Source organism: Hoplias malabaricus, chromosome 8, assembly GCF_029633855.1.
Source record: "Hoplias malabaricus isolate fHopMal1 chromosome 8, fHopMal1.hap1, whole genome shotgun sequence".
Lineage (NCBI taxonomy): Eukaryota > Metazoa > Chordata > Actinopteri > Characiformes > Erythrinidae > Hoplias > Hoplias malabaricus.
Window position 1 is genome coordinate 26,418,678 of NC_089807.1, and position 14,418 is coordinate 26,433,095.

Below are 14,418 nucleotides of genomic sequence, written 5' to 3' on the forward strand. Positions count from 1 at the left end.
AGTATGTACAGTATATGCACTCAACACTTGGTCAGGCTCCTTTTGCATGACGTACTGCATCAGCGTGGCTTGGAGGCGATTAGCCTGTGGCACTGCTGAGGTGTTATGGAAGTCTGGGTTGCTTTGATAGTGGCCTTCAGCTCGTGTGCATTTTTGAGTCCGTTTGTCTCTCGTCTTCCTCTTGACAATAAAAGAATCTATGGGGTTTAGGTCAGGTGAGTTTGCTGGCCAATCTAGCACAGTGATACTGTGGTTATTAAACATGATATTGGTGCTTTTGGCAGTGTGGACAGGTGCCAAGTCCTGCTGGAAAATGAAATCTGCATCTCCATAAAGCTTGTCACAGAGAGAAGTGCTCTAACATTTTCTGGTAGACAGCTGCGCCGACTTCGGACTTGATATAACACAGTGGACCAACACCAGCAGATGACACGACTCCTAAAGCTTCACTGATTGGGGAAACTTCACACTAGACTCAAGCAGCTTCCTCCAGACTCTGGGACCTTGATTTCCAAATGAAATGCAAAGTTTACTTTCATCTGAAAACAACACTTTGTACCACTGAGCAACAGTCCAATTCTTTTCCTCCTTGGCCCAGCTGAGACGATTCTGGCGTTGTCTCTGGTCATGAGTGACTTGACACAAGGAATGCAACAGTGGTAGCCCGTGTCCTGGATATGTCTGTATGTGGTGGCTCCTTGTGACTCTCCCCCAAATGTTTAAAAGGCCTTTCCTTAACAATCCTTTCAAGGCTGTGGTTATCCCTGTTTCTTGTGCACCTTTTTCTACCCATTCAACTTTCCATTAATATGCTTGTATACAGCGGGAGGGTGTCAATGACTGCTTTCTGGACATCTGTCAAGTCAGCAGTCTTCCCCATCATTGTGTAGCCTACTGAACCAGAATAAAGGGACCATTTTAAAGGCTTAGGAAACCTTTGCAGGTGTTTTGTGTTGATTATACTAATTTTCTGAGATAACTTTTGGGTTTTCATAGGCTGTAAGCCATAATCATCAGCATTAAAAGAAATAAACACTTGAAATACAGGGTGGGCCATTTATTTGGATACTCCTTAATAAAATGGGAATTGTTGGTGATATTAACTTCCTGTTTGTGGCACATTAGTATATGGGAGGAGGGAAATTTTTCAAGATGGGTGGTGACCATGGTGGCCATTTTGAAATCGTCCATTTTGGATCCATCTTTTGTTTTTTCAATGGGAAGAGGGTCCTGTGATGCATCAAACTTATTGGGAATTTCACAAGAAAAACAATGGTGTGCAGTAACTTAACTAAGAAACGTAACTTTATTCTTTCATGAGTTATTGACCACTTATAAAATGTGTTCAAAGTGCTGCCCATTGTGTTGGATTTTCAATGCAACCCTCTTCTCCCACTCTTCACACACTGATAGCAACACCGCAGGAGAAATGCTAGCACAGGCTTCCAGTCTCCGTAGTTTCAGGTGCTGCACATCTTGATGGTATGGTGTGGTATATGGGGTACAAAGATAATGGGGCCATTCTTTATCAATGGAAACCTCAAGGCCACTGGATATGCGAAATTGCTACATGATGTGTTTTCCCTGTTTATGCACTGAAGCTGGCACGTTCCAGCAAGTTTTTCCAGCAAGATGGTGTACCACCACATTATGCGTGTCAGGTCCGAGCATTGCTAGATGAACAGTTTCCTGGAAAGTGGATTGGTCGTCGTGGGCCAGTTGAATGGCCCCCAAGGTCTCCCGATCTGACCCCCTTAGACTTTTATCTTTGGGGTCATCTGAAGGCAATTGTCTGTGAAGATACGAGATGTGCAGCACCTGAAACTACAGATACTGGAAGCCTATGCTAGCATTTCTCCTGCAGTGTTGCTATCAGTGTGTGAAGAGTGGGAGAAGAGGATTGCATTGACAATCCAACACAATGGGCAGCACTTGTAAATAACTCATGAAAGAATAAAGTTACGTTAAAACCAATTTTACATTATTGTTTATCTTGCGAAACAATTTTACACCATTGTTTTCCTTGTGAAATTCCCAATAAATTTGCTGTGTCACATGACCCTCTTCCCATTGAAAAAACAAAAGTTGGATCCAAAATGGCCAACTTCAAAATGGCCACCATGGTCACCACCCATCTTGAAAAGTTTCCCAACTCCTATATACTAATGTGCCACCCTATAGATCACTCTGTTTTTAAATGGATCCATATAACATGAGTTTCACTCTTTGAACTGAACTACTGAAATAACTACTTTTTGATGATATTCTAATACATAGAGATTCACCTGTGTGATCTAAAACATCTGGCCAAAAATTCCTGTTACACATTCAAGTCCACAAACCAAACTCACATCCTAGAGGTCCCATGCTCTACAGAGACAAACTTTGCCCCCCCATCTCCACCAAATTTAACCCATTGAAGCCTTGGCCACTAAGTGCTGAAATAGATATGTCAAATTAAACCAGATATAATGATAAGCACTCTGCAGCATTAGGATCCACCAGGACTAGAGGGTAACAATCTGGTTTTTCTTTTTCAGTAGACAATCATTAAAAAGACTTAAGAGATAAAACCTGAGTGCATTGTGTGAAGATGAGAAGGAACTCTGTTCCTTGTGTTGCACTTACATTCAAGTACTCCACAGGTTTTGTTACATTGAATTTGTCCATGGTGGAAATAATGATGGCGGGTGTTGTGAGAAAGAAAAGTAGGAGGAAGAGGAAACAGTTGATGACGAAGCAGCGGACCCACCAGGACAAGCCACCTATGGACAAATGCTCCCTGGAGGATAAAATACAATGCGATGATTTAGATAAGCCCCAGAAATCAACACAATATTTTTACAATTGGATTTAAGTGAGTGCTGCGTTCTTCTCAAAGAAATGCACTGAAAGAGGCTTTCTTCTAAGCAGAGGGTCTTACCAATAAACATTCTGTGGATCAGGAGCGTATGTGACTGTCCAGTTGTACGTGTTGAGGATGCTACTGAATGGTGATGATTTGGGCTCTCGGCGACAGTGACAGCCGTGGCACTGACATGCATTAAAATCCTTCAAAATACTACAAACAGAAATATGGAATGTTAATTAAAGGAGGACGATAATGAGTGCTGTCCAAATTAACACATTAATGCATGCGGGAACTTCCTCTCATAATTCACTCTTTTTTACAGAGCCTAGAGACGTGTGTGTTTATGTTGCGATGTATACACAATGTTGCTACTGTTCAGAGTTTAGTAGGAGTTATATTATTTTCAACCTGAATTGTGTTTTAAATCTGATAACTGTCCCACTTTCTTTCTCACGTGTATGTATATATATATATATATATATATATATATATATATATATATATATATATATACACACACACACACACACACACACACAGACATGCCTCTCCTTTTTCCATGTTTGAGCAACTAGCCTTGCTGTAGTGTTATTTCTCTATTAAAACTTCTGTGGCCAATGCTAAAGTTCTCCCTGAATTTGTTATTGAGTAAATTGAGAGATTTTCATTAAAAAAAATAAAAATACACTGAGAATTATAAGAAAAATAAATAAAAAGGGCCAGTTTGTCATGTATATCACAGTACACATTTATCTCCCTCCCAACTTATAAGAAAGTCCTATCATACCAACTTCACTGTTGTGATTACATTGTTAATATTATTATTATTATTATTATTATTATTATAAATCAGCAAATAATCTTAATAGAAATATACTTCCATTGTGCTGATCTATTGATTTGTTTACTTTACGTACAAATAGCCATTAAATGGTTTAGTCATAAGAAGGGGTAACGTGATTAATCTCAAATTTATTGCAGCAAATTTTGGGATTAGTTAGTTCATTTTAAAGTATAACTATAAAAATTTTTCAGCAGCACTACAGAAAATAAGACTATAACAGCATTTGTGAAACTCAATAGGTTTACAGAGCATACTGTCAATGTCTAAACTTTAATAATCATAACTGACATTTTGAAAGCAGCAGCGATTTATATAGTTAAGTATATGGTGCTAAAATTTTACAACTTAATAAAGGATAAAATAGAAATATTCCTAATAGAAATTGTCCAACAATGATGGTGTTAGTCATAGAGTAAAAGTCAGTAATCCCACACTGCAGCAATTGCTGCTCCCTATCCTTTACACCAGAACAACTTAACCACTGATTATGGTGACATAACAAGCCAAAATGATTAGAAGAGACATTCATTAAACATTTACAATAAAACACATTCTTTCAAACCTACGCTGCAGCCATGGCTTCATTCTGGAAGGTGACGAAGGCCATATCTAAAGGTTTAGTGTTGACTCTCTCTTTTTCTTTCTTATAGTCTTCCTTCAGCTTGTTCTCCAACTTAGTGTAGTAGCTCACTGCTTCCTCCTGCAAAACACAATGGCATGAGAGCTTGGCTTCAGCAATAAAGTAGACCAAATGTCCTCGGTTCTGCTCCTGGAAGGTTTCAGCATAACATGGCTTGGTGATTTCCCTGCTGAAACACACCTAGTTCAACTAAATATCAGGTTCAGCTGGTGTATTAAAGCAGGGACAATCTCCAAACTCTGCTGGACACTAGCCCTCTAGGACATGAACAGATTAAAAACTCGCATACAATTAGTGGTGTGAGTTTACATTTGCATACTAAATTACAAGGTTGCTGAATATAATGTAAGCTACAGTAATAAAGAAATGATAAATATATTAAACATATGAGCTATTTGCTTAAGGCTTCAACCAGATATTGCTGTTTGAGTAATGGAGAATGCTTAACTTCACCCACTTCAAGATGTATGTTCACTTACTCATCATCACTCAGTAAACACAGCAGTGTAAACTAAACATTGAGTTTTACCCACATACACTCAGCGATCACTGGATCACTTGTCTCTATACTCACTGCCCATTTCATCAGCTCCACTGACCACACAGGAGCACTTTATAGTTCTACAATTAGAGTGTAGTCCATCAGTACCTCTACATACTTTATCTTCATTTCACCCTACTCCCCAAGGTATAGGACACCAAGAAAGCAGGTATGATTTGGGTGGTGGATCATTCTCAGTGCTGAAGTGACACTGATGTAGTGGTGGTGTGTTAGTATGTGTTGTGCTGGTGTAAGTGGATCAAACAGAGCAGTGATGCTTGACAACACTGTGCCCACTCACTTAGATACACCTACCTCATTGGTCCAACTAGTAGATGTAAAGTCAGAAACAGTAGCTCTTCTTTTGCTGCACATTTTGTGTTGGTTGTCCACTAGTACTTCCTAGGTGGACACAGTAGGCTGGATAATTTGGTTGGTGGACTGTTCCAAGTCCAGCAGCACTACTGTGTCAGATCTACTCGCACAACACCCAACCACATCACACCACATCATTTTCACTGCAGCACTGAGAATTATCCACTACTCAAATCATACCTGCTCTGTGGTGGTCTGTTAGAGGTCCTGACCAATGAAGAACAGGGCGAAATGGGAACAATATTGTACAAGCGGACTACAGTCTGTAAATGTAGAACTACAAAATGATAAGATGGACAGTGTGTATAAATACAAGGTAGGTGTTCCTAATCCAGTGATCATTCAGTGTATAACTTAGCAGAGCAAAACCTGCGAGCCATAAGACTGCTAAAAGCCAAGACTCCATTATCCCACACACAGAAGTGCATTTCGTCTCTTATTAATATCCACAGCTCATAACAGTACAGTCAAATAAAGGCAACAGTTCAGCAGGGATGCATGTCACAGAGGAGCGGGTGGTGTGGTAAAGAGCATTGAGCTAATGAGGTCACTAGGGGGCCTGCAGACTGGAGCGGCTTAAGCTGTTTAACAAAGCTGACAGCAGCTGAGAACATATTCTCCACCAACAAGACAAATAAATTCAGCGAAGCCAGTCTACATTACAACAGAGATATATAAGGGAGAATAGGCCAACTGAGAGTGTGTTGTCCCTTCATGAGTTCTTTTCACTAAATATTTAATTTGTAAAAATGTACATCTGAGAGAAGAGAGAGAATTAACACAGTGTCTAAGACCAGAAACCTTTTTAGTATACAAGACTCAGAGCTAAACACAATTTCACAGGCTGACACAACAAGGTATGCTACAGATATTGTCAAGTCAATCAAACATTTTCATACTGACTGCATGCTTTTTATGACTATGGACCTGTCTCCCAAAGCACACAGTGGACTGGACTCGCAAAGGTTCTTACATTAAATCTCATTTACATCAGTACAACAGTGAATTCTATATCTTAATATATATATATATGTTGAATCATAGCTGCATTTACCAGGTTTTGGAAAGAAGTAGTTGTCAGGAAGACACACCCAAACACTTGGAGCAGCTTGTAAAACTGGTTTGCTTGTATAATTTTTTGTTTTGACATAACATTACAGTCTCTAATTTGTTCTGTACATCCCCTTGAATTCTCATTGATTATCATATACAGTAAAAGCAGGTGGGAGAAGGACCAGGTGAAGCATTTATGCCTAAGCTAGTCTCACCTGCTCACAGCCCTTGATGACGCAGCAACAGAGGTGGCCACAGGGTTTTGGGTTGATCATAGTTTGCACATGCTCCTTGGACATCAAGTCAGTATAAAACTTCTTGCTGCGTTCTGCCTTTTTCCTGTATCCAATAATACAGCAAACATTAGAATGGACACTAAACCATCCTACAAACTTCAAAATTAGGAATGCACAATATATTGTTTAAGCATCGTCATTGCAATATGCGCATGTCACAGTGTGGTTGGTGCAGCTTATCTACATAATTCATTTTACTTCAATCTTGGATACACTGTCCTTTTATTTGTATAATTGTTTTAAATGTTGTATACTTCTTAAAGAGGTTTCAATTGTGGGAAAATAAATTGGTTCTTAGTTTAATGCTCTTTTTTACCCATGAGAACAGAGTTGCAACTTCCTGTAATTTAAAACCCTTCTAGACACCTGTATTTTTTCCCCACAAATTAGCCCCTTATTTAGACTGAGAAATGTGCATCATTACCATTGTAAACAAGACATGTTGGATTAGCAACTTCTGGTGAAATGCTTTTAATATTGCAATATAAATAGCAGAAAACCATTGCAATATTATCTTAATATCATGCAGCTCTAATCAAAACTATTCATAGGATATGGTTTCATTACACTGCTTGTGGGGGAAAAACAAACAAAAAAAAACAAAAATACATGCTTTTACCTTTCAGAGTCCAAATACATCAGTCTTGCTACATTGTAACAAATGCGAGCCTCCAGCACAACACAGTTTTCATATGCTTGCCTGCATGAGAAGAGAGAAGGATGAAGAGAAGGAGAAAAAGAAATCCCAAAATAACTGCTGCTCTCATAATTTCCTACTCTATGTATGACCTGCATGTGCAGCATTATGGGAGCCTGTTTGGGATTTGAAGTCACGCTTGTCATCTTTTTTGACAAATCAAACGCACTGGACACTGTCTCACCTTTCCATTCTCTCTCTTAACCTCATTTATATTTTAAAATATACTCTCTTAAACCTGTCTCCAAACTACTTGTCCTGTCCAAGTTCTAGCAGTTCTGCTCTTTTCATTGTTCTCTACTGTCTATCATCTCTTGCCATTCCTTTCCTGTGCGTAGAAACCACAAGCATTGTTGGTGACAAAAAGCATGTCCTCCCTGAAAAGCAGATTAGACTAAAGAATGCTGAGCAAACTGAAACATAGTACTGCAAGATGTTCTCCATGGAGCCTTTCAGACTCATCAACATTAAGTCCCAGCTCATGTGGGTCCCAATATAGACTGGAATAGCACATAAGCCTACACTAGTCATGAACCTTTCTTGTCCAGCTAAGACCTGCTTAGATTTCTTGAGTAAAGCAAAGCTAAATTAAAATATTATATTGTGGGAGGTATGGAGCTCTGAAGGCTTTAGAGCTTTCAAGAAATATCCCTATTGAGCAAACAGTAACTTACTCAAAGTGCTGCTTTATCTGGTTCTCTTCTGAAAACCTGTTGATGCCGTTTATGAATAAAGTGCGTTTCACCTGTCAAAAGGAGGAAAAGATACAATTTATGATGACAGCACTTACAATGCAGTGGTGCAGTAGGAAAACATTTTATTAAACTTTAAAAGTAGGGTTGGGCGGCATAACGATAATACTGTATATAGCGGTTTTTACAATTGTGGACGGGATCTTAAAATGAGGGTGTTATTTATGATGCGTGTGGTGGATTCTCAGAAAATCATTCACTCAACTTTTTGCTCACAGGTATCCTCTAAATGTGTGTTTTGAGCCTCAGTTCGCTGACAAATCTGCTGTGGTGTTAGCCTATTAATGCCAGCTGTGCTTTTAAACAGTGTACACCGTTTTATTTCACTTATTTTTTTAACTTTTCTGTTCCTTCAGCACAAGTTGCTGAAATTTACTCTCTCAAAAGGGTTTTTATCATCAGCATGTGTCGGTTTGATGGTATGAAAAATGTGGATACCGCCTATGTCTACTTGCACTATTTAGGGAGGAGGTCGTTGTTTGGGACAGAGCATAGTTTACATGAGGTGCTAGGAAAGAAACTTAAAAGGTCAGTATGTTTTTCCTGCGTGGTCCTGCTTCTTGTTGAGTAATTTGTTTCCGGAGATGTCTGCATTTTTCCTTTGTTCAACATTTTTATTCATCCCTGACAGCCGCACCATGTCTGAGGAAATTTTTTTGCCATGACCGCTGTCTGCGGTCCCTATAGTGTGCGGAGGAGAGGCATTCATGTTCCTGTATTTCTTATGTTCTGCATAAACAATGTCCGTCCGACTACTGACCAATCACAGTCATTGTGGTCTGCGACAACGCAACGCGTAGTTTCATTTCTGGAGAGGTGCGCGTCAGAAGGTCCGCATTGGCACATTGCCTACCACGTAGGTTTGACGCAGAAGTATAAATTGTTTTTACTCACCAAGTCATCTTCCTTGTAATGCATCTTGGAAGTGTGCCGCCTCATGCTGTACACAGTCAGTAACAGATAAAGGAAAGCAAAGGTAGTGTGTAGCCACAGCAGATTGTTCCTGTGCAAATCCAGAAACAGAAATTTGGTCAACTTCATTTCAAAACTGTTATGCTGCACTGAATATGCAAAGAAGGAAAATTAAAAAGCACTTTACTCAGATTTCAAATTGGCAATAGTTGTTCGACCAAAACTGTATGCATTGTTTTCTGTGGGGAGAAGAGAAAGAAACAGTTGGAGATGTGTCTGCACAAAATGGAACAACTACCTTTATATTACTGGGATATTAAAACTCATAATCCATGAAGCTGCATTTAAACATACCACTTCTTTATGCCTTCATAGGCAAGGTCCATAAAGTGCAGTAATATCAAAGGTAGCATGTTCCCCAACAATTTTAGTTTGTGAAAATATATTTATGCCAAAAACAACTACAATATTAGTGTATTTTTACAGAATAAGAACAGCCAAAACCCACATATATAATTTGCAACTTAAAACTGACAATCATTGGGTGCTGTTAAGAGATTCTTTAACCAGATTTCACATCATGATCTCGGTAGAAAACAGGCTATATCATACTTCTGTAATAATATTCAATCAACAGGCTTCAGTCATAAAACATGGGTAAACTGCGCACAGAATAAAAAAATACTTAACACTGATGCTTGATTTGAGCTTTACCTGCCCCTGAATGACGGTGCTAACACAACACGTAAAGTCCATGGGGGTTATATGCTTAAGGAAATGGTTATTTGGAACGAACGCCAAGGCGTGTAATAGAAGCATATCAGTAAGAATATTAACATGAATGAATAAAATATCTTTATTTAAATAAAAATATATTTCTGAATTAGAATTAGCATATCCAATGTAATCAAGGAATCAAAATGATAAATAAAATGCATTTGCACTTTTAATTTTCAAACTCATTAACATGTACCAGACAGGCAGCAAAATTCAGATGAAAATGGTAAACAGTGCCTCTCCTCTTTTCAATTACACTATCACCTCTACTGAGCTCAGTAGAGCTCAGTGACAAAATGCTTGTGAAAATGCAAACTGAGCAGACAGCATTTTCACTTCCTTAGACTTCATAACATGTCAATCAACAGGCTCAGCAGACAAGGCTTTAACTATATAAATTCATGTGAATCTGAAGTCAAGCTCAAACTAGCATGTATGAGTGGGACATTTAAATTCAAACTTAGGATTAATTTTTATTTAACATTGTTACATTTATGGTATCCTTAAAATTTGTTTGTACACTTTCTCTTACCTTATTATGTCTGTATTTATGTTCATATTCAAACGTAGCAGCCATTTCTCAAGGTTTCTCAGCACTGGCCAGCTTGTTACTCATGAAGGCTAAAATTATTTTTCAACAAGCCACGTTAAACAGTACATTGTGTGCACCCTCATGTCTGTTGATAATTTGAATATCAAGTGTCATTCAAACACTTGACAGTGAATTGGGTTTTTAAAATTAGAAAAGCTAGTGTTTAAAGTCAAAAAGCTGCTTGACTTGAAAACAAAAGTTGTTTTATTCCCAAGAAATGTGGCTCATCAGTCTGGGAAACCTGAAAGGTTTGGACTGTATTTTATAATTCCTTCCTCTTCCACTTCATTTTTCCGCTTCCTCCTTTTTAAAGTAGAAGTGTGATCAATAACAGAGATTCCGTTTTGAACTCACCCAACAGGTCTCCTGAGAAGTTGACAGGCAGGATGATTCCCACTGAGAGCACACCCACCACTACCAATAGACCAATGATGTGACGCTGAAAGGAGAGGTAGTGCACTGCGTCCTCACCACATTTCTCCCTGATCTCATCATCTCTGTGGAGCACAGAGGAAGAGATAGCCTTACAGCATATCAGTATACTTCTCACACACTCTCAAACACACAGATGCTGTGCCAAAAAGCTTTGGTGCACAACTCACTTAGCTTGCACCCATGCCCACATTCACAAAGACTTAATCAGAAGCTTTATAAAATGCTTTAAGAGCTCACTAAAAGCACACAGGACTCACTTTATCCTGAAGATGGCTGTTAGCCAGGAACATAAACCCTGCAACAGAGAAACAGTTTCCACTTATGTCCATCTGCCAATCACATACAAGCAATATCATCTTTAAAAAAGGCTATTTGGTCCTTAATGCACTTTTACGAGTTTCTTTTTTAAGCTGCAAAGCTCTGAACTATGGCACTTGGCTGGCTTATGTAACAGGACCTGCTCCCTGTGGATTGCAAGAAAAGAAAAGTCAAACTGTTGGCCATCAGAGAGCCTGGCTGAGCAATTATGAAATGAGCAGGTGTGTGTGCTTAAGGCCAACCCAAAGAGATTCAGATATGTGTGCGTGGTGTGTGCGCGCGAGCACAGTAAGGGGAAATGCGATTGGGTTATCTGTGTAAATCATTCCTTCTTAACAAAAGATAACTCATGATATACTTACGCTGTCTCTTTGGTCAAAGTCGACAGAGCTGGAGACCGATGTCAGACGCTCGTAGCGGGAATCGACGGGTGTTTGCATGGCTGAGGCCACACTGTGCACATGAACAAAACGTTTAAGTTAGCTTTAACTAAATCATCAGTTTGCATGATGCTGGTGACAATAACCATCTATTGCTTAAACCAGCTTATAGCTTTATAACTCCAATGCAATATAACTGAACTGAAGTTTGGACACCAAACATATTTTGGGTAATCAAGTACATTTGAATCAATTTAAACATTGTGTAATGTTTGCATAAATCCCTTCAATGTGCTTAAATAATTAATCCTGATTAATAATAGTAGCAAGGCTACTAATTTCTACTAAAGTCTCAACCTTCTTACTCTGTTCTTGTGTATATTTTATATTATACATATGATCCTAGGCTTACGTATACATGGAAACATTTCATGCTTTTGCTATCTGTTAGACAACACACAAAAACACAACACAGAGAGGGTTAGAGTTCAAATCACAGAAGTCTCCACTAAGCCTAGAGAGAGAAGGGGCATGCAAAAGACAGAGAGGAACACAAGCATAGTACCCTATCACATTAGAGACAGACGAGAAACTGTTTAAAAGGAGTCAACTAGAGCTACAAATAAGCTATGCCCAGCAGGACAATGAATGGGGTGAGGTTCTGGGATGAAGATCCAAATATAGACATGAAGTACTCAAGACCACAGTCCACTGATATTACCCTGTTAGGAAGTATTTGGATACTACTGTCCAAAAAAAAAAAAAAAAAAAAAAAAAAAAAAAAAAAAAATTCCTTAATGACTAAATCAATCACAGGTGCAAATAAATTACTAAAGATACATCGCATTTTATCATGGCTTTCTTATTATGGCAATATTGTAGTGACAAAAGTTTTAAAGTACTAGAACACAAAACAAAATGAATGAATATTTATGAGTATTTGTGAATTACACAAATATAATATTTACTGAATTACAAATAGCTTACATTTTTATGTAATGTGTTTATATAAAGTGTTTATGTTTGTGCTTTTCAAGAGTGAAACATTTATTTGAACTCTTTAGCCACACCAATAATGTCACCATAGTGGAGAAATGAAATTAAAAAGTTTTCAATGACCCAGATTCAATCCCAAAATCTTCAGTTAAAAGAAAAAAAATAGCAATAATAATAATAATAATAATCATATTATTATTATTATTATTCAGTTATTATTCACTTATTCATTATTAAGTCTACTGCATTTATTTTAGGATTTCAATCAAAGACTTCAGTCTGCTAAATACAGTTTGCAAATTTGCTCTGTAAAATTCACCCTTAAAACAGCCAGGGCCTAGTGTAAAAGCAGCAGAGCACAGCCAGTCCAGAAGATTTGTAATTCATTCAATTATTTTTACTCAACATGTTCTTTTACTTCAAAAATTGTCACTAAAATATGTCCTTATGTTGTAAACTACCTTGTAACCTATATGCCTCATCCACATGTATCAACGTTTCTGCCCACCATATAAGATAGAACAAAATTAATCAATCTGTTCATCCACACAAAACACAATGCAATGCCAAATAGGTGATTTTTAAATGTGAGAAATTTAACATTGAATGTTGAAACGTTGTGCTTGTATACTCTACAGTTTGGACATTAAGCCAAGATATGCACCATATATTTAAAAATATTGTAATAATTAAATCTATAATTATGAAACTTTAGTATTAATGAAAGAAATTATGAAAATATAGTACTTCCAACTGGTCATCAGATCAAGGTCCTGACATTCAATGCAGTTATCAATGTGTTTGGCATCCACACAAAAGCATGGAACATATTGGCAAATATCCAACTTTGGGGAGGGCTTCCCAAAATGATCAATGCTCAATTTTCAATGACCTAAATATTGTTTTTGTGTGGGTGGGAGGCGCAAACAGACTATATCTATCTACATGTGGACAGTCTCTCAGTGAAACAGAGTTGTACCTCTCCATATAAGCATCCTGCCTCTGAGAGGAATATGGTAAAATGGCAAAGTCCAGAAAACCCATGCTGGGCAATCGAGTGAACACACTAGTTATAAAAAGAAAACATGTAGCTATCAGTCCATAACTAATTTTTTTTAAAGCTGAGAAGCCACCCTCCACCAACTGAAATTGATGAACAAGCAGAACAGGAGAAAGTGAGAGAAAGTGGTTAAGAGAAATATGTTGACAGAGAAAGGTTAAAAGGATTCACGCCACCCCAGAGAGAGAGAGAGAGGCACTAAGAAATAAGAGAAGATTAATTCAGTAGGTAGAAATGGAGCAGGAACTCTGAGGAACCAACAGATGTCAAAACACAACGTACTATTCCAGTTCATTCAGACGCCGGTATCGCTGATCCCGTTGCCTTCAAAGGAGAGAAAAACATACAACAAAGGGAGGCATCATGATTAACTCATTCTTCAGTTAGATTCAAATGCCTGAGCTCAACCCTGCTTAAGAGGCAGGAGAAAAACCCACAGGCAATGGGACTGGAAACTCTAAGATTTCTCAAGTAATGATTTAGAAATGGCGGCATTCCACATTGCCACATTCAGCTTTAGCATTGTTGAGAACTAAATCTGGAGTCAAGACATGCATAAGGGAGAAAATAAAGGTGTTAGAAATGCTCAATTCCTCACAACAAAGCTAATCAGCACAGCAAAAAATTAACAAAAGGTGCTATATTATGGAGGAGCAAACATGTAAAAATGAAAAATAAAGAAATCAGTTTATAAAAGTGGAATTAAAGAAAGAAAAATAGAAATGAGGAATATAAAAACAATATATAAATAAATAAATATTTAAATATGGGACATAAACAAAAAAATAAATAAACCCTGTATTATTTAATATTTTCACTCATTCATATAAAACATTTTAAAATCTATAATCTATTAATTTATTTATATTTTTAACTATTGTTTGGCTTACTTTTTATTA

The 14,418-nt window shown here is 37.8% G+C and overlaps 1 protein-coding gene across 4 annotated transcripts in view; it reads right to left on the reverse strand.

Annotated features, from left to right (window-relative positions):
• The window catches only part of tmem63ba (transmembrane protein 63Ba), a 35,990-nt gene that overhangs the window by 9,775 nt on the left and 11,797 nt on the right, over positions 1 to 14,418 (reverse strand). For 2 of the 4 annotated variants that reach the window (XM_066679222.1, XM_066679221.1), the window contains exons 4-15: positions 13,802 to 13,843; positions 11,446 to 11,536; positions 11,023 to 11,060; positions 10,685 to 10,827; positions 9,149 to 9,200; positions 8,944 to 9,052; positions 7,972 to 8,042; positions 7,220 to 7,300; positions 6,520 to 6,643; positions 4,262 to 4,395; positions 2,924 to 3,061; positions 2,629 to 2,782 (exon numbers count right to left, since the gene is read on the reverse strand). In XM_066679222.1, coding sequence (XP_066535319.1) covers positions 2,629 to 2,782; positions 2,924 to 3,061; positions 4,262 to 4,395; positions 6,520 to 6,643; positions 7,220 to 7,300; positions 7,972 to 8,042; positions 8,944 to 9,052; positions 9,149 to 9,200; positions 10,685 to 10,827; positions 11,023 to 11,060; positions 11,446 to 11,523 — 1,122 coding nt within the window. In that variant the 5' untranslated portion in view covers positions 11,524 to 11,536; positions 13,802 to 13,843. Of the gene's footprint in view, positions 1 to 2,628; positions 2,783 to 2,923; positions 3,062 to 4,257; positions 4,396 to 6,519; positions 6,644 to 7,219; positions 7,301 to 7,971; positions 8,043 to 8,943; positions 9,053 to 9,148; positions 9,201 to 10,684; positions 10,828 to 11,022; positions 11,061 to 11,445; positions 11,537 to 13,801; positions 13,844 to 14,418 lie in introns of those variants that run through there. The other 2 variants (XM_066679223.1, XM_066679224.1) reach the window with 2 other exon arrangements.